A 20,062-nucleotide genomic window follows, 5' to 3' on the forward strand; every position below is an offset into this window, starting at 1 on the left:
TTACCAGTGTTTCTTCAAGAGAGTTTTCTCTGTTTAAAATGAAAGTTATGAAAATGTTACATTCCTAGAGAATCTGTTAATCATTAAAGTACTGTCTATGGCCAATCCTTGTCACACTAGTTGAGTCCACAAAAATATATTAAACAACATGAGGCATACCAAAAGAGAACAGGAAAAACCTCTTCCCTCCTGAAGACTCAAGATAATGTTTCTTTTCCCTGGCCCAACATCCGAATAAATAAATAAATAAAGGCAAGTGAACTCTGGGGATGGAAATTACCAAAAGTAAATGTAACAGACAAATCTTCCACAGTGCTGTGACTACTAACAACAACGCTGGTGACAATAACAGCAGCAGCCACAATTCACTGAAAGTTTACTTGTGTCAAGGACATCGCTATATGCTTGGTATATATTAACTTACCTAATTTAATTGTCATGTTAACTTTATGAAGCAAGATCTATTATTCTTATTTTAAAGATGAAAAATGAGACGCTTAAAAAGGTTGTCTCTAGGGCTTCCCTGGTGGCGCAGTTGTTGAGAATCCGCCTGCCGATGCAGGGGACACGGGTTCGTGCCCCGGTCCGGGAAGATCCCACATGCCGCGGAGCGGCTGGGCCCGTGAGCCATGGCCGCTGAGCCTGCGCGTCCGGAGCCTGTGCTCCGCAACGGGAGAGGCCACAACAGTGAGAGGCCCGCGTACCGCAAAAAAAAAAAAAAAAAGGTTGTCTCTTCTTCCAGGTTATGCAGAAAGAAGCAGCAAGAAGCCAAGTCTGTCTGAGTCCAAACACCATGTATGAAGCCATATGAGATGCTTGAACATGAGATCCTTTCTTAAATAATGTCAGCACCTAGTTATACTATGACATAGTACAAAACGCAAGCGTGTCTACTGAGTGCCAAGTCTGTATATATGGTCAAGGGACTAGAATTGTTGTAGTATTTATTAATACATACATTTGCTATTAGAAATATGGAGAGGAAATAACAAGATGTAGAAATACATTCAGATATGTATGCACAAAGCCAATAAATATTTATCAAACACCTATTATGTTCTAGACATAAGTTCAAGAGTATTTTCAAACTTCCAAAGATCATTTATTAAAATGGCCTTGCAGGAAACTATAGCACAGACAGATCAACCTGGCAAATGCCAACCCAAAAAGGGTGACTATTTTAACCAGAGATATGAATACTAAATCTGAACCAGAACCATAAACTGGAAGCTCCATCTTTAATTGTGCTATGTGTAAAAAGCATATATTATCTTCTTGTCTACCTCATGCACAATCAGCAGGCATCTTCAACTACAAGGAAACAAAGCTACCAATGTGAAATGAGCAAAATTTTAATGTATAATTTTAGGACTTAAATATCACATAGGTACTTACTTATCTAGGGTTCTAATAGGAACAAAAAACACAAGCTATGTTATATTCCATCTTATATTGTTATATTTATCACAAAACAGAATGCTCCAATATTTGGAAGAATAAAAAAAGGCCACAATTTCCCCCTAAAGACAAAGGTCACATGGACAGTGGAACTAGACAAAGAATTAAGGCCCTTGCAGCCATTCCTTCTTCCTCCACCTCCCAAAAATCCTGTTTAAAAGTTAAGGTAGGGCTTCCCTGGTGGCGCAGTGGTTGAGAGTCCGCCTGCCGATGCAGGGTACACGGGTTCGTGCCCCGGTCCGGAAGATCCCACATGCCGCAGAGCAGCTGGGCCTGTGAGCCATGGCCGCTGAGCCTGCGCATCCAGAGCTTGTGCTACGCAACGGGAGAGGCCACAGCAGTGAGAGGCCCGCGTACCGCAAAAAAAAAAAAAAAAATTAAGGTAGGGTCTGATTGGCAAGCTTTCAAACGGAGAACAGAGTTTAAAAATAATAGCTCAGGGACTTCCCTGGTAGCACACTGGTTAAGAATCTGCCTGCCAATGAAGGGGACACAGGTTTGATTCCTGGTCTGGGAAGATCCCACATGCCACGGAGCAACTAAGCCCGTTCACCACAACTACTGAGTCCACACGCCACAACTACTGAAGCCCGTGCATTCTAGGGCCCGTGTGCCACAACTACTGAGCCTGCGTGCTGCAACTACTGAAGCCTGCACACCTAGAGCCCGTGCTCCACAACAAGCTACAGCAATGAGAAGCCTGTGCACCGCAACGAAGAGTAGCTCCCGCTCACAACTAGAGAAAGCCCGCACGCAGCAACGAAGACTCAACGCAGCCAAAATAAAAAAGCTCGTATTATTAACACAATTTTAAAGAAAGGTTTTTTCTGTGTGTTTATTTTATTGAACTAACCATGCATTTGTATTTAAAAATAGTGGTGAAAATTCTTGCTGCTATACCTAGAAATTCCTAATAGAAAACACCCAAGTGCTGGGCAGCATATGTAAATTGAAGAGGAACAGGTTCTTTTTTGTGGTAAATCTCTAAAAAGGGCTAACCCACATCTATATTCACTGCCTGAAGATGGACTACTCTTTTTACTGTGGAGTAAGTTCCACTCTATTTGTTAAATATATCTCATTTCAATTCCATGCAGAAATGCCCTAATTTAATGCCCTAAAAGATCAGCCTCAAAGTTGACATGACATAAATGGCGATCCTAACCTTTCATGGAAGGAGAGAACCTTGAGACATGCTACTTCATATCTTTTAACTGTTACTGGGTGAAAAAAAGCATGCTTAAAAATCTCTGAACTGATAATATCTATACATTTTTCACCATAGTTAAATCAATCTCTCTCTCTCAGCATGAAGAACAACACGAAACAAAATAAAACAAAAAACTGTGATCCAGCCACTCTGTAATTATTGCTCAGATGATAGTTATCGAGGACTAATGCACGCTGAGAGGTGATGAGGAAGGAAAACAAAAGGAGTAGAAGACATTATCCTTGTTCTCACGCAGTTCATAATCTTTCTGACAACCTTACCGCTTAGTCATTAGCATGCACTACAGGCTCCTAAAATATCTTATCAATACAATAAAGGCAAGTTGACAGAAAACTGCAGTTAACTGTCCACCCCCAATTAGCTGAGTATCCAGAGAAGGGCCCCTCAGGCAGCTGAGGGGCCTGAGCACACCCAGCTGTCACAGTCTGGCCCCAGGGTATCATCAGGCTCCCCTGACAGTCTACAAGTTCCCCTTCCGGGAAAACCAAAGGGCACAACAGAATCAGTGAACGGATCAGGCTGGGGTCAAATACCAGGAATCATGGCATTTGTCAGAGCAGAATCGTGAGAAACAAAAAAGGCCAGAAAAGGTCAAGAAGAGAGAACAGCCAAGGCTAGCAAGAGCAGAGATGCTGCTGAGGAAGCTGAAAGCCAGGTGTAGTACTGGCACATCTTGAGACACAGTTTAGGAAGAGCAGACCTGTGAACCAGGAAGGGGCACAGCTCACTGTCAGCATGGAGACAGGTAAGGGCAGGAAAACCTGGTTCAAGTAAGGTGACTCAGACCAGAAACATCGTCCCAGAGCCAGGCAAGCCCTGACACTACCTCCTCTTTTCCTCTTTCTATCTCTCAATCTCTAGTACAATTTTGGAAAACTTCAGGAAATCCCTCTACTCTCCTCATTTGCAGAATGCCAGGAATCTCTGACTTTCTGCCCTCTTAAACCCTATATACCTTAAGCTTCAAGAAAGCTCAAGATCTTAATTCCTTGGTCAGTTCCCTCCAAGCAGCAGTATAAAGTATTAGAGTGTAAGGACTCCTTCCTTCTGCCATGTCCCAGATGAAAAATACACACACACACACACAAACACTCACACTTTATACAGATACACACAGAGTTCATTAGAAAAAAAAAAAAAACACGTCTTGGGCATTCCCTGGCAGTCCAGTGGTTAGAACTCTGCGCTTCCATCACAGGGGGCATGGGTTTGATCCCTGGTTGGGGAAATAAGATCCCGCAAGCTGTGTGGTGTGGCCAAAAAAAAAGCTCCAAGGAGCTGGCAGATTAACTGAGCATGACAGTCAGAGCTGGTCAGTATACGATGTAATCCTTAAAACAGTATGATAAAAGAATCATCTTGGAAATCTCGTAGGGTCTCATAGATAAACTGACAACTGGGCTCGATCTCAAAGGATGGGTAGGGATTAACCAGGCAGAATAAAAACAGAGAGGCTAATGGAGAGGACCAGGGAAGGCAAAGGAAAAGACATGAGCAAAGGTACATGTCATAACATGGCAAATCTCGGCCCAGGGAGAAATTCAGCATGGCCACAGCAGAGTATAAGAAGAAGGTTGGAGAGGTGCTAAGAAGGCTAAGCTGAAATCATATTGGGAAAGCGGCTCCCATACTATACTAAGAAATTTGGGCTTCAATTTGTGAGCAATGGGAAATCACCAAAGGTTATTAAGCAAGGCAGTGAGATGATCAAAGTTATATTTTAGAATTCAGGCAACAATAAAGCAGATGCTCCAGGGTTGAGAGAAGAAAAGAAGAGCAATCAGTCGGAAGGTTGTTAAAATCGGCTAAGCACGAAATCATGTGGATCTAAACTAGTGGGAACAAGATGTGTTACTGAGGCATTTAATAGGTAGGATAGAATATACTGAACAGTTAGGTGTGGGGTGAGGACAAGGGGTGGAGAAACATAGGAAGATTGGAGTTTTTTTGTTTGTTTGTTTGCGGTACGCGGGCCTCTCACTGTTGTGGCCTCTCCCATTGCGGAACACAGGCTCCGGATGCGCAGGCTCAGGGGCCATGGCTCATGGGCCCAGCCGCTCCGTGGCATGTGGGATCTTCCTGGACCGGGGCACGAACCCATGTCCCCTGCATCGGCAGGCGGACTCTAAACCACTGTGCCACCAGGGAAGCCCCGGAGTTTTTATCTTAGGCAACCGGACCAGTAGTAAAGGCATGAAGGAGCACAGGAACAAAGCAAGAGGATAAACAATATTTTGTGTGGGATGCATAATGGATACAGTTATTTAGACACAAACCTCTACCAGTTCTTTCTGTTACACGCTGTGCCAAGGACATACGATTATTTCCTTTAATCCCCAAAGCAGTACATTATCCACATTTTATATAAAGAAAGCAATGGCCCCAACAGGTCAAGTAATTTATCGAATGTTATTTATCTACTTATTTAATTATTCAGCAAGTATTTATCAGGTGCCTCTCAGGTGCTGGGGTTTTGCAAGTGAAGGACATAGGCAGCAAGGCTGGACCCAAGTCATAGGCTGCTTTCAGTTTTCATGTCACCTCAGAAGAGTTATTTGAGAAGAAGTCTTCTGCACTTCAAGTTAGTTGATTTGAAATATTTAAGAATTGCTAACAATGTATTTGCAAACATTCATGTAAAGTACATTGAATTTAATGTTGAATACTTTCAAGCATTCACCTCATAAAGCCACTGTTAAACATTAAAGAAAGAGAAGGGTGGGAGGATGGAAGCAGTCCCTTGCTTCTGCACCTTCTACTTCCTTACTCTTTTTTTTTTTTAACATCTTTATTGGAGTATAATTGCTCTACAGTGGTGTGTTAGTTTCTGCTGTGTAACAAAGTGAATCAGCTGTACATATACATATATCCCCCTATCCCCTCCCTCTTGCATCTCCCTCCCACCCTCCTTATCCCACCCCTCTAGGTGGTCACAAAGCACCGAGCTGATCTCCCTGTGCTATGTGGCTGCTTCCCACTAGCTATCTGTTTTATATCTGGTAGTGTATATATGTCCATGCCATTCTCTCACTTCGTCCCAGCTTACCCTTACCCCTCCCTGTGTCCTCAAGTCCATTCTCTACGTCTGTGTCTTTATTCCTGTCCTGCCCCTAGGTTCTTCAGAACCGTTTTTTTAATATTCCTATATATATATGTGTTAGCATACTATATATGTATGTGTTAGCATACGGTATTTGTTTTTCTGACTTACTCCGTATGACAGTCTCTAGGTCCATCCACCTCACTATAAATAACTCAATTTCCTTTCTTTTTATGGCTGAGTAATAATCCGTTGTATATATGTGCCACATATTCTTTTTGTGTGTGTGTGCGGTATGTGGGCCTCTTACTGTTGTGGCCTCTCCCGTTGCGGAGCACAGGTTCCGGACACGCAGGCTCAGCAGCCATGGCTCACGGGCCCAGCCGCTCCGCGGCATGTGGGATCCTCCCGGACCAGGGCATGAACCCACGTCCCCTGCATTGGCAGGCAGACTCTCAACCACTGCGCCACCAGGGAAGCCCCACATATTCTTTAGCCATTCATCTGTCAATGGACACTTAGGGTGCTTCCATGTACTGGCTATTTTAAGTAGAGCTGCAATGAACATTGTGGTACATGACTCTTTTTGAATTGTGGTTTTCTTAGGGTATATGCCCAGTAGTGGGATTGCTGGGTCATATGGTAGTTCTATTTTAAGTTTTTTAAGGAAGCTCCATACTGTTCTCCATAGTGGCTGTATCAATTTACATTCCCACCAACAGTGCAAGAGGGTTCCCTTTTCTCCACACCCTCTCCAGCATTGTTTGTAGATTTTTTCATGATGGCCATTCTGACTAGTGTGAGGTGATATCTCATTGTAATTTTGATTTGTATTTCTCTAATGATCAGTGATGCTGAGCATCCTTTCATGTGTTTGTTGGCAATCTGTATATCTTCTTTGGAGAAATGTCTATTTAGGTCTTCTGCCCATTTTTGGATTGGATTGTTTGCTTTTTTGATATTGAGCTACATGAGCTGCCTGTATATTCTGGAGATTAATCCTTTGTCAGTTGCTTTATTAGCAAATATTTTCTCCCATTCTGAGGGTTGTCTTTTCGTCTTGCTTATGGTTTCCTTTGCTGTGCAAAAGCTTTTAAGTTTCATTAGGTCCCATTTGTTTATTTTTGCTTTTATTTCCATTTCCCTAGGAGGTGGGTCAAAAAGGATCTTGCTGTAATTTATGTCGTAGAGCGTTCTGCCTATGTTTTCTTAACTGTAGTAATAAAATCATGGCATGGCGAAGCAATATAGCATGTGGTTATGAGCACAGGCTCCAGAGCCAGACTCTCTAGAACTGAACTCTGTCCACTTACTAGCGCTGTGATTTGGGGGAAGATACTTAAACTTTTTGTATCTCAGTTTTTATCTTTTGTGAAATGTGCTCAGTAAGTAGTACCTATCTTATAGGTTCCGGTGAGGTTTAAATGAGTTAAAACTTGAGATGTACTTATAACAGAGCCCATAGTTAATGCACAACCAATGTTACAGTATTACTGTCTTAGCCTTTATCACTGAAATTACCATGTTTGTTTAGTTGCTTGACCTCTTGTTCTGTCTTCTCCATTCTAAACTCCACAAGAGTAAGGTCACAAGGACAACCTCAGAGGGCTGCTTTAGATTGAATGGTCAGGAAAAGCCTCTCTGACTGATGACAAAAGGAGACAACCACATAACGATGCAGAAGCAAAACATTCTAAGCAGAGGGAAAAAGTCTAGCATGTTTTAGAAACAGAAGAAGACCAGTATGGCTAGAGCAGGATTAGCTGGGGGAATTAGAATGAGATGAAGTGGAATAAGCAAGCACAGACTAGTTGGTGAAGAGTCTGGATTTTATTTCACGAAAACACTGGAGAGTTTCAGATAGGAGATTTAATAGTGTGATTTATACTTTATAAAAAGCAATTTTGAGCATGGTGAAAGTGAACTGGGTAGGGAAAAGAGAGACAGAGTGGAAGCAAGGAAACCTGAATCCAGGTACTGTTGTCTCCAGAACTAAGCATTTATTTAACTACTGTGCTTTGTGGTGAATTTAAGGTATAGGATCTTGAGTGAAAGTATAAAATAGATAGATGGAAACACTAATCTACAGTTTAGGAGAAAAGGCAAGGCCAAAGATTTAGATTTTGTTTTGTAATCTCAGACATACAAGTAGATGATTATTAAAGCCATGGGAGTTGATAAGACGGCTCAAGGAACACAAATACAGGAAGAAGGGAAGAACGTGCAGGTTATGACTTATGAAGTCTATTCTTTCCTCCTCAGAGCACTTTTTTCATGTACTAATAATAGGAAATACTGCTCACCATCTAGAGAGTACCTGGAGCCTTTATCTTCCCCCAGAAGGAGCTGAGGCATGGGTGAAGACTGGTCCATAATGATAAGCGTTGGGGCTGCTGGGCAGTAAAAATGATGCTTAACACTACCATAGTATCAAACCCACAGATCTCACTAAAGATACAATGACATTCCCAAACACATATTTATAGAAAGGAAAGCCATTAATCCAATTATAACCAGGTTTGATTTAAATGACCTATGGAATTTTGTATATGGAGCTTTATACCCTAAGCTTTAAGGTAATTAGAAGCTAAGGGCATGGACATCTGCTCTGCTAAAGCCTCATAATAGGCGGCAACATGGCACAAACTCTGCCTAGCGTGACTAGAGCAAAAAAAATGTCACAACTGAACAGAGAGATCTCAGAGAGAGGGCATGGGACTCTCAAATGCTTTACAAATCAATTCTTCATACCCCTTCGAGCGAAAAAATCACTAAGGAACTCCTCTCTCTATCATGGACAAATATATCACACTTCCTGGCACAGTTCAGGAATAGAGAAATGCAATTCTAAAGTCCTCCCTTCAGCTTCTTATTCTTGTTTCTTATCATGTGGAGGTGTGACACTTGGCATTCCCCATTAAATAGGAGACTGAGAACAGGCCTTTCTGCTTAGAGCAGAATGTAGTGGAGTACTAGATGTAGTGGAATTGTGCTAACCAGCTGTTTAAGCGGGATGATGACGGTCACAATGGAGAGATGTGCAAATTACACAGAGGACCTCTGCTCTGCTGAGTTTGAGAAGGAAGCCACCGTGTTTCTTGGCCATGACTTGTGGCTACTCTGGAGACAAGGAACTAGAGCTGAAGGGACCTCTTAATACTCCTAACCGCTCAAGCTGTTTCCTCTTGCTCAGAATGCCTTCCTCTTCACTGAAATCTCCATCTTTCAAAGCTGGGCTCAAGTCCTGCCTCTTAGATAAAGACTCTCGTCACTCCAACCAACTGGCCATTCTCTGAACTCATATTGCTGTCTCTGCTATTTGACTTAGTAACTATTTAGTATTTAATCGTTTCATGTATTTTTTCTCGTCTTCATTAGATTACGAACTTCCTGGAAGCAAGGACTATGTTTTGTTGGTTTTAATCGGAGAATAGGAATAACTCCATATACTCATCACCCACATTCAAGAATTATCAAGATTTTGCCTCATTTCACACACACACACACACATATATATATATATATATCCCTTTTTTTGTTAAAATATACTACAGTTCATATTTTAGTATGCATTTCTAAAGAAAACATGGACATTTTGTTAAGTAACCATAAGACCTAAACAGAATTAACAGTAATTCCTTGGTATCATCTAATATCTAGTTCATATTCAAATATATCCAATTGCCTCAAAAATGTCTTCTGACATTTGTTATTAATCAATATCCAAACAAAATCCATGTACTGCATTTGGTTATTATATCTCTTAGTCCTCTTTTATTGTAAATCAGGCTTCCCCTCCCATTTTGCCAATGATTTAATGAAGAAATCTGGTCATTTTTCCACTTGATTATACCATATTCTGGATTTGTCTGTCTGTTTTCTCATAGTCTTGGGAGCTACGTTTTTATTCATTTACTCAACAAATATATACTAGGAGCAGAATATTAGTCAGAACACTATAAAATGCAGGGCTACAACCGTGAATAAAACTATAGTCCTCACTCAAACAGAAGAACAGGAAACAAATAATTACACAAAACATTAATTATTAGTAATTGGGATATGTGCTAAAAAGGGAAAGTACAAGGTAGTAAGAGAAATTACAGCAAGGGAGCCTAACCTACTTTAGGGGTCAGAAAGAGTATTTATTTTGTATAGTCCAAAGCACCTAGGATACTGTCAAGTAAATAAACTTTTAGTATTTCTGGGTTGGTTGGGAGAGTAAGTTTTCTTCGCGTAACAGTCTTGTAAACTGAAGGACATTACCACCACCTCTTGAGTTCTGAATATTAAATCTGATTCTCTTAGGAGTCCATGTTAGAGAAAACTGAAAGGGCAAACAGACGGCTTTCTCCAGCTGAAACAAATTAGAAGACAAATTCAGGAAGTCTTTGGCTACATCAAGTCAAAGAAAAAGATCACATTTTTCTGGACCACCAGTTTAGATATCGAGACAATGAATTTTTGACAAGGAATAGAATGGATATTATTGAAACCCAGAAGAGTACGATTAGTAGGATATCTGCCACACTGCTCAAAAGGGCTTTTAAGCTAAAGTTGAGAAAGGAAAAATATGCAGGTATACTTTAAGACTGGATATAATGGAGGGTAAAAGATAGACTAGAAAAACAATAGCAGAGGAGATAAATGATAATCCAGATTTCATTTTAAAGATTATAGCACTGTTTTTAAAAATTATAAAATATATTACTTTCATACAATACTATCTACTTGACACCAATGTAAATGTCTAAGTCCCCCTTGACACCAGATGTTAGTCTAGTTTTGGGGCAATAGCATGATATTTGCTTGAGTGTCCTAAAAAGAAATACCTTCTGCTATGGACTGAATTGTGTTCCCAACTTCCCCACCAAATTCATTTGTTGAAGCCCTAAACCCCAATGTGACTATATTCAGAGACAGGGTCTTCAGGAGGTAATTAAGGTTAAATGAGACCATAAAGATGAGGCCCTAATCCAACAGGACTGGCATCCTCATAAGAAGAAGAGAGACCAGAGCGTGCACGCTCTCTCTCTCTCTGACATGTGAAGACATAGTGAGAAGGCAGCTGTCTGCAAGCCTAAAAGAGAGCCCTTTCCAGAAACCAAAATCGCTGAACCTTGATCTGGGATTTCTAGCCTCCAGAACTGTAAGAAAATAAATACCCAATGTTTAAGCCACCCTGTCTATAGTATTTTGTTATAGCAGTCCAAGCTAACAAATATACCTTCCTAATTTTTTTCCTCTCTAGTATCTAAATTTTAAAGCTCTCTCTTCTGCATGATTTGTAGAATATGTCTGCACAACCTGAAAGATACATCAGAAACTAAGGTCATGTGTATAAAAAGTATAACTTGACACCTAACCGAGTAGATAAGAGAAAAATAATTTGTCAAGGCACTTCTTAATCAAGGCAATGAAATGGAATAGATGGTTTTTATTTGCTTGCATTTACTTTTAAACTCTTGAAATTTCATATTCTTTTCAATACGAATAGGAGCTCTCTTCAGGTGAACCAGATCTGGGTATTTTCAGCTGTGGTCAGCTTCTCTCTGAATCCCACTAGGGTTTTGTGATGCAGAGTAAACTAAGGCTATAAATCAAAAGCCATGCTTTTAATACCTCAATGCATTGCAAATTGATCAGGAATAGGGGTCAGTTCAAATCGTTTTTTAAGTGAAACTGTTCCTTTCCCCTGAAGGGAAGGAATGGAAGTTAAAGATAGCAAATCCCAAAGTTATATGGGATTCAGAAGTGTGGTTGCTTGTTAGAATAGACGGCAGTGAGGTTTCTTTAGATAAGATTCTTCAGTTGTTTATCAGGTAGGAGTCATGGCTATTTAAAAACACACATCCTGGTGGCTAGTATTAAATCTGAAATCTGGTGGGCAACTTTTCAAGAAATAAAAGCTACAAACAAAATGGCTTTAGTTCCATTCAGCCTGCCGTGGGAAATGGCTAATGGACAAGCATTACTATGACTGGCAAGGCGAGCTGCCAATAAATGAGAAGAGCAGAGATTCAAACCGCCATATAATAATGGCAACACTTCTTACGTTTATTTCACTAATTCATCAAAGTACAATATTATCTGAAGTGAAAGAAAAAAGGGGAAGGAACTATTTAAAAGTAAAAGCTATGCTTCTTTGTCTATTGGTTAGTTATCTCTGCTTTGAGTAATTATGGTTTATTTCTACCATTTCCTGATACTACACTTGTTCTACTAAAGGCAATATTTTCTCCTTTTCAAATGACAAGCAGAGAACTACCTCTGGTAGGATAAATTTCCACTGTTTGTTTATGTCTGTCTTTGTCTTTTTCCATTAGGAAAAAATGAAGTCTAATGGTTGGATGGGAAAAGTGTGGAGTTCTGATATGCCACTCCTCAGAGGGATGGGGGCCATATTCTCTTTTCACTTGTCATTTTTTTTCCTAGAAAAATAACAACCTTAAGCACTGTCTCCCATCTTTTCTCAATCTTCAAGTCTTAACTCTCAATGGCTTCTTATCATTTTAAACTAACTGTTAAGTGGGTCAATAGTTCCAACCGCTTACCTTTTGGAATGGAGTGAAAACTATCCCATCATAAAAGAATAAATTCATTTAACCGTATAGTTCAAATCAGTCCAAAATTCAACAAATGATGCCTTAAAATTCTATTTCAGATAGGCTTTTTAGTATAATGGGTAGTGTAATAGTTTTCAATGTAATGTAACAGAACACAGATTCCGGGGCTAGACTACATTGGTTCAAATCCTATTTCCACCACTTAGTAGCAATGCAGATTTAGAAAAATTAATTTGATCTCTATGCCTCCATTTCATCAACTGTAAATGGAGAATAATAATAGTTCTACATCACAGGTTGTTATACCTGGCAAAGAGAAAGCACTATATGAATTTTAACTTTGATTATTTCAGAAAAAGTCTAAAGGGCATTATGTTACTCTCCCTACTCTTTGTTAGGACCACTAAACAGTTACATGTAAAACCAAGTGAAGGCTCACCTATCTTAGGTAACATAAAACAATCCTCTTGCTAATCAGATACAGAAAAAGGATCAGAGGGAAATCTTTTCTTCAACATTAGTCTTAACTACGACTAAGATTTTACCAGTAACATAAGTATACACTTGATGTTTAGAGGTAAGACATTCTATTTAAACTTACATGCTTCAATGAGAAGAGTCAAATGACAAACACAAACTGTAACAGCAGCTTATTCTAAAACATTGACATAACCTGAAACATTGCTCTGTTAGCAAAATACATACTTCTGGGGTGATCTGTTATCAACTTCAGCTTTCAGTCGTAAATTCTCCCTCACCAGGCCACCATTTTCCAATTTCAATTTTTTATTTGCCTTAGAAAAAAAAAATGTTGAAAATAATTAAGCACAAGTTAAAACAAAAGTTCCTTGTAAAAATAATGACATGAGCCATCTGTATTTTTTAGAGCAACAATATCAGAAAACTGAATACTAGAACATGTCTTCAGAAGCTTAAAATCACCGTTGGGAATGACTTGTGAAACTGTGAACACAACCAGGCATTTTTAATCCATATTCCCCAAGCACTCTGCAAATCCCCTATCCAGGGAAATAAACGGAACTATGTTAGTCAGCTTAGAGTCATTAAGGGACTAAACTAATGGCAAATATGTTTTTTTCTTTTCCTTTTTCACATAACTGAATACTCTAAGCATGATAACATTATACCACATGCAATTATTCACAAAACTAATGCTAAGAATCTTGAGCTATGAGATTGATTTTTGGTTGCTATTTAAAAATAGTTTGTAGTGATAACATAGCTTGCTTTCTTCAAAATGGCTTTCTCAAATGCTCTGGCTGACAACTTCTGGGACTCTCAGAATTGAATCAATGTTTTCTAATAAATTCTACTGATTCTCTTTTGATTTTTAAAAAAAATCCCGGGCTTCCCTGGTGGTGCAGTGGTTGAAAGTCCGCCTGCCGATGCAGGGGACACGGGTTCGTGCCCCGGTCCGGGAAGATCCCACATGCCGCGGAGCGGCTGCGCCCGTGAGCCATGGCCTCTGAGCCTGCGTGTCCGGCGCCTGTGCTCCGCAACGGGAGAGGCCACAACAGTGAGAGGCCCGCGTACCGCCAAAATTTAGTTTGTGGCTTGCCTCTTAATTTTGTTCATGAATTCTTGATCTAGGAAAAAATGTAAACCATTACTTTCTTTCCCATTGTCATTTCCTCTATATTTTTAATGCTACAGATGTCCTTCCCAATCCAAAAGCCAAATAAATATTCATTTTTCTGGAGATTAATTTGGAAATGTGTATTTAGGGCCTAAAAATACTTTCTCAGTAACTTACCTTTCAAGACTATGCTCTAAGTGGGAAATGATAAAAATCTGAATTATTTTGATGATTTTCATGACAGAGGCATGAAGTATAAAGTAAGAAAACACAATACAAATTCAGCAAGATATTCACTGGGACTTTTACAGTTGCCTCAGAATTTTGGTTAAAGCCACATAGAAAAAAAAAAAAAAAAAAAAAAAAAAATCCCAAGTATGATTTTCTTTTCTGAGTTCTATGATACCTAAAAACTGCTTGACAAAACATTAATTGCTAGGAAATCTAGAAGCTCAATATTGATTCTTGACAGCCCAAAAAGTAGTGTGTCTATTGTAGTCTTCTTAAAAGCTACTTCATTTAATCCCCTAGTCATTGTGTTTTTCAATTCCAACAAAAAATAAGACTCCCTAGACTAGGAACCAATCTTACCAACCTGGCAAGAGAAATTCATTGTCTGACTAGAACATTAACATTCAAAGTGAAGGGGTCACAAGAACATTTGTCAACAAAGAGGTTTAAACCAAGAAAACTTGAAAACAGATTTTAAAAATCTGACCAATAATTTCTAGAACTTCTGACTATATTATTTGCCCATCAACACACAAATACCCCAAGAGGATGACAAGAGAAGCAGGACAGAGGACACTCTTCTGGGCACCAAGCCTAACTCTCTCACTTAGACTCATCTAGGTTCCTTTTGAGCTCTGAGCACCTGCTTATCTTCGTGGGTGCAAACCAACCAAGATTGTGGAGGGTTAATTCTTTAAGTGACTGATAAATACCATTACTGCCCCTCTGAAGACACAGAAAAAGTAATTTACTTCCTCATACACACAAAAAATGAATTAAGCCCTCATAAGAGGAGGCACTTAGTGAATGGTTTTTGGTGATGAATGACAGGCTTAAATTAGAACCTCCTTTGATTTCTTTTCCCCATCCCCTCTGTAAGGTCTCTCACCAGTCCTGTGGCTCTCTAAGATTCTCTTTATGGGCTGGCTAGTTCCTCAACTATTAGAGATAGTTTCAACTTCAGGAGAATCAGGTGGGTAAAGTTACAAAGGGGAGAGTTCTGCCTATTTGTTGTACCTAAAAGAGTAATGAAGACTTCAGCTAACTATTATATTTTGCATTCTCAACACTGGCTTCATAATTGTTCAAAACTCACTTAGCCCTGGAAACATTAGAAAAAAAGTCCAGGATTGGTTCAAGATGGTGGAGTAGAAGGACGTGCTCTCACTCCGTTTTGCGAGAACACTGGAATCACAACTAACTGCTGAACAATCATTGACAGGAAGACACTTGAACTCACCAAAAAAGATACCCGACATCCAAAGACAAAGGAGAAGCCACAATGAGATGGTAGGAGGGGTGCAATCACAGTAAAATCAAATCCTATAACTGCTGGGTGGGTGACACACAAACTGGAGAACACTTATACCACAGAAGTCCATCCACTGGAGCAAAGCTTCTGAGCCTCACGTCAGGCTTCTGAACCTGGGGGTCCAGCAACGGGAAGAGGAATTCCTAGAGAATCAGATTTTGAAGGCTAGCAGGATTTGATTGCAGGACTTTGACAGGACTGGGGGAAGCAGAGACTCCACTCTTGGAGGGCACACACAAAATAGTGTGCACATCAGGACCCAGGGGAAGGAGCAGTGACCCCACAGGAGACTGAACCAGACCTACCTGCTAGTGTTGGAGGGTCTGCTGCAGAGGTGGGGGGTGGCTGTGGCTCACCGTGGGCACAAGGACACTGGCAGCAGAAGTTCTGGGAAGTACTCCTTGGCGTGAGACTTCCCAGAGTCCGCCATTAGCCCTACCAAACAGCCCGGGTAGGCTCCAGTGTTGGGTCACCTCAGGCAAAACAACCAACAGGGAAGGGACTCAGCCCCACTCATCAGCAGACAAGCAGATTAAAGTTTTACTGAGCTCTGCCCACCAGAGCAACAGCCAGCTCTACCCACCACCAGTCCTTCCCATCAGGAAACTCGCACAAGCCTCTTAGACAGCCTCATCCACCAGAGGGCAGCCAGCAGAAGCAAGAAGAACTACAATCCTGCAGCCTACGGAACAAAAACCACATTCACAGAAAGACAAGATGAAAAGGCAGAGGGCTATGTACCAGGTGAAGGAACAAGATAAAACCCCAGAAAGACAACTAAATGAAATGGAGATAGGCAACCTTCCAGAAAAAGAATTCAGAATAATGATAGTGAAGATGATCCAGGACCTTGGAAAAAGAATGGAGGCAAAGATCAACAAGATACAAGAAATGTTCAACAAAGACCTAGAACAATTAAAGAACAAACAAACAGAGATGAACAATACAACAACTGAAATGAAAAATACACTAGAAGGAATCAATAGCAGAATAACTGAGGCAGAAGAATGGATAAGTGACCTGGAAGACAGAATGGTGGAATTCACTGCTGCAGAACAGAATAAAGGAAAAAGAATGGAAAGAAATGAAGACAGCCTAAGAGACATCTGGGACAACATTAAACGCATCAAGATTCCCATTATAGGGGTCCCAGAAGGAGAAGAGAGAGAGAGAAAGGACCAGAGAAAATATTTGAAGAGATTATAGTTGAAAACTTCCCTAACATGGGAAAGGAAATAGCCACCCAAGTCCAGGAAGCACAGAGAGTCCCATACAGGATAAACCCAAGGAGAAACAGGCTGGGACACATAGTAATCAAATTGGCAAAAACTAAAGACAAAGAAAAATTATTGAAAGCAGCAAGGGAAAAACGACAAATAACATACAAGGGAACTCCCATAAGGTTAACAGCTGATTTCTCAGCAGAAACTCTACAAGCCATAAGGGAGTGGCATGATATACTAAAAGTGATGAAAGGGAAGAACCTAAAACCAAGATTACTCTACCCAGCAAGGATCTCATTCAGATTTGATGGAGAAATCAGAAGCTTTACACACAAGCAAAAGCTAAGAGAATTCAGCACCACCAAACTAGCTGTACAACAAATGTGAAAGGAACTTCTCTAAGTGGGAAACACAAGATAAGAAAAGGACCTACAAAAACAAACCCAAAACAATTAAGAAAATGGTAATAGGAATATACATATCAATAATTACCTTAAACATGAATGGATTAAATGCCCCAACCAAAAGACACAGGCTTGCTGAATGGATACAAAAACAAGACCCATATATATGTTGTCTACAAGAGACCCACTTCAGACCTAGGGACACATACAGACTGAAAGTGCGGGGATGGAAAAAGATATTCCAAGCAAATGGAAATCAAAAGAAAGCTGGAGTAGCAATAATCATATCAGATAAAATGACTTTAAAATAAAGAATGTTACAAGAGACAAGGGAGGACACTACATAATGATCAAGGGACCAATACAAGAAGAAGATATAACAGTTGTAAATATCTATGCACCCAACATAGGAGCACCTCAATACATAAGGCAGATGCTAACAGCTACAAAAGAAGAAATCGACAGTAACACAATAATAGTGGGGGACTTTAACAACTCACTTACACCAATGGACAAATCATCCAAACAGAAAATTAATAAGGATACACAAGCTTGAAATGACACAATAGACCAGAAATATTTAATTGATATTTAGAGGACATTCCACCCCAAAACAGCAGATTACACTTTCTTCTCAAGTGCACATGGAACACGCTCCAGGATAGATAACATCTTGGGTCACAAATCAAGCCTCAGTAAATGTAAGAAAACTGAAATCATATCAAGCATCTTTTCTGACCACAACACTATGAGATTAGAAATGAACTACAGGGAAAAAAACGTAAAAAACACAGACACATGGAGGCTAAACAATGTTACTAAATAACCAAGAGATCACTCAAGAAATCAAAGAGGAAATCAAAAAATACCTAGAGACAAATGACAATGAAAACATGACAATCCAAAAACCTATGGGATGTGGCAAAAGCAGTTCTAAGAGGGAAGTTTATAGCTATACAAGCCTACCTCAAGAAACAAGAAAAATCTCAAATAAACAATCTAACCTTACACCTAAAGGAACTAGCAAAAGAAAAACAAACAAAACCCAAAGTTAGCAGAAGGAAAGAAATCATAAAGATCAGAGCAGAAATAAATGAAATAGAAACAAAGAAAACAATAGCAAAGATCAATAAAACTAAAAGCTGGTTCTTTGAGAAGATGAAAAAAATTGATAAACCATTAGCTAGACTCATCAAGAAAAAGAGGGAGAGGACTCAAATCAATAAAATTAGAAATGAAAAAGGAGAAGTTACAACAGACACTGCAGAAATACAAAGCATCCTAAGAGACTACTGCAAGCAACTCTATGCCAATAAAATGGACAACCTGGAAGAAATGGACAACTCCTTAGAAAGATATAACCTTCCAAGATTGAACCAGGAAGAAATACAAAATATGAACAGACCAATCACAAGGAATGAAATTGAAACTGTGATGAAAAATCTTCCAACAAACAAAAGTCCAGGACCAGATGGCTTCCCAGGTGAATTCTATCAAACATTTAGAGAAGAGCTAACACTCATTCTTCTCAAACTCTTCCAAAAAATTACAGAGGAAGGAACACTCCCAAAATCATTCTATGAGGCCACCATCACCCTGATACCAAAACCAGATAAAGATACTACAAAGAGAGAAAATTACAGACCAATATCACTGATGAATATAGATGCAAAAATCCTCAACAAAATACTAGCAAACAGAATCCAGCAACACATTAAAAGGATCATACACCATGATCAGGTGGGATTTATCCCAGGGATGCAAGGATTCTTCAATATATGCAAATCAATCAATATGATACACCATATTAACAAACTGAAGAATAAAAACCATACGATCATCTCAATAGATGCAGAAAAAGCTTTTGACAAAATTCAACACCCATTTATGACAAAAACCCTCCAGAAAGTGGCCATAGAGGGAACCTACCTCAACATAATAAAGGCCACACACGACAAAACCACAGCAAACACCATTCTTAATGGTGAAAAACTGAAAGTATTTCCTCTAAGATCAGGAACAAGACAAGGATGTTCACTCTCACCACTATTATTCAACATAGCTTTGGAAGTCCTAGCCATGGCAATCAGAAAAGAAAAAGAAATACAAATTGGAAAAAAAGAAGTAAAACTGTCACTGTTTGCAGATGACATGATACTATACATAGAGAATCCTAAAGATGCCACCAGAAAACTACTAAAACTAATCAATGAATTTGGTAAAGTAGCAGGATACAAAATTAATGCACAGAAATCTCTTGCATTCCTATACACTAATTATGAAAAATCTGAAAGAGAAATTAAGGAAACACTCTCTTTTACCATTGCAACAAAAAGAAGAAAATACCTAAGAATAAACCTACTGAGGGAGACAAAAGATCTGTATGCAGAAAACTATAAGACACTGATGAAAGAAATTAAAGATGATACCAACAGATGGAGAGATATACCATGTTCTTGGATTGGAAGAATCAATATTGTGAAGATGACTATAGTATCCAAAGCAACCTACAGATTCAATGCAATTCCTATCAAATTACCAATGGCATTTTTTACGGAACTAGAAGAAAAGATCTTAAAATTTGTATGGAGACACAAAATGCCCCGAATAGCCAAAGCAGTCTTGAGGGAAAAAAACAGAGCTGGAGGAATCAGACTCCCTGACTTCAGGTTGTACTACAATACTACAGTAATCAAGACAATACAGTACTGGCACAAAAACAGAAATACAGATCAATGGAACAAGATAGAAAGGCCAGAGATAAACCCAGGCACCTATGGTCAACTAATCTATGACAAAGGAGGCAAGAATTTACAATGGAGAAAAGACAGTCTCTTCAATAAGTGGTGCTGAGAAAACTGGACAGCTACATGTAAAAGAATGAAATTACAACACTCCCTAACACCATATACAAAAGTAAACTCAAAATGGATTCGAGACCTAAATGTAAGACTGGACACTATAAAACTCTTAGAGGAAATCATAGGAAGAACACTCTTT

General features: G+C 39.5%; 1 protein-coding gene across 1 annotated transcript in view; it reads right to left on the reverse strand.

The window, feature by feature from the left end:
- Positions 1–20,062, reverse strand: part of OBI1 (ORC ubiquitin ligase 1) — a 45,756-nt gene that overhangs the window by 7,727 nt on the left and 17,967 nt on the right. Inside the window, exon 5 of the mRNA XM_007466796.1 lies at positions 13,001–13,089. Coding sequence (XP_007466858.1) covers positions 13,001–13,089 — 89 coding nt within the window. The remainder of the gene's footprint in view (positions 1–13,000; positions 13,090–20,062) is intronic.

Source organism: Lipotes vexillifer, unplaced genomic scaffold (assembly GCF_000442215.2).
Source record: "Lipotes vexillifer unplaced genomic scaffold, Lipotes_vexillifer_v1.1 scaffold19, whole genome shotgun sequence".
NCBI lineage: Eukaryota > Metazoa > Chordata > Mammalia > Artiodactyla > Lipotidae > Lipotes > Lipotes vexillifer.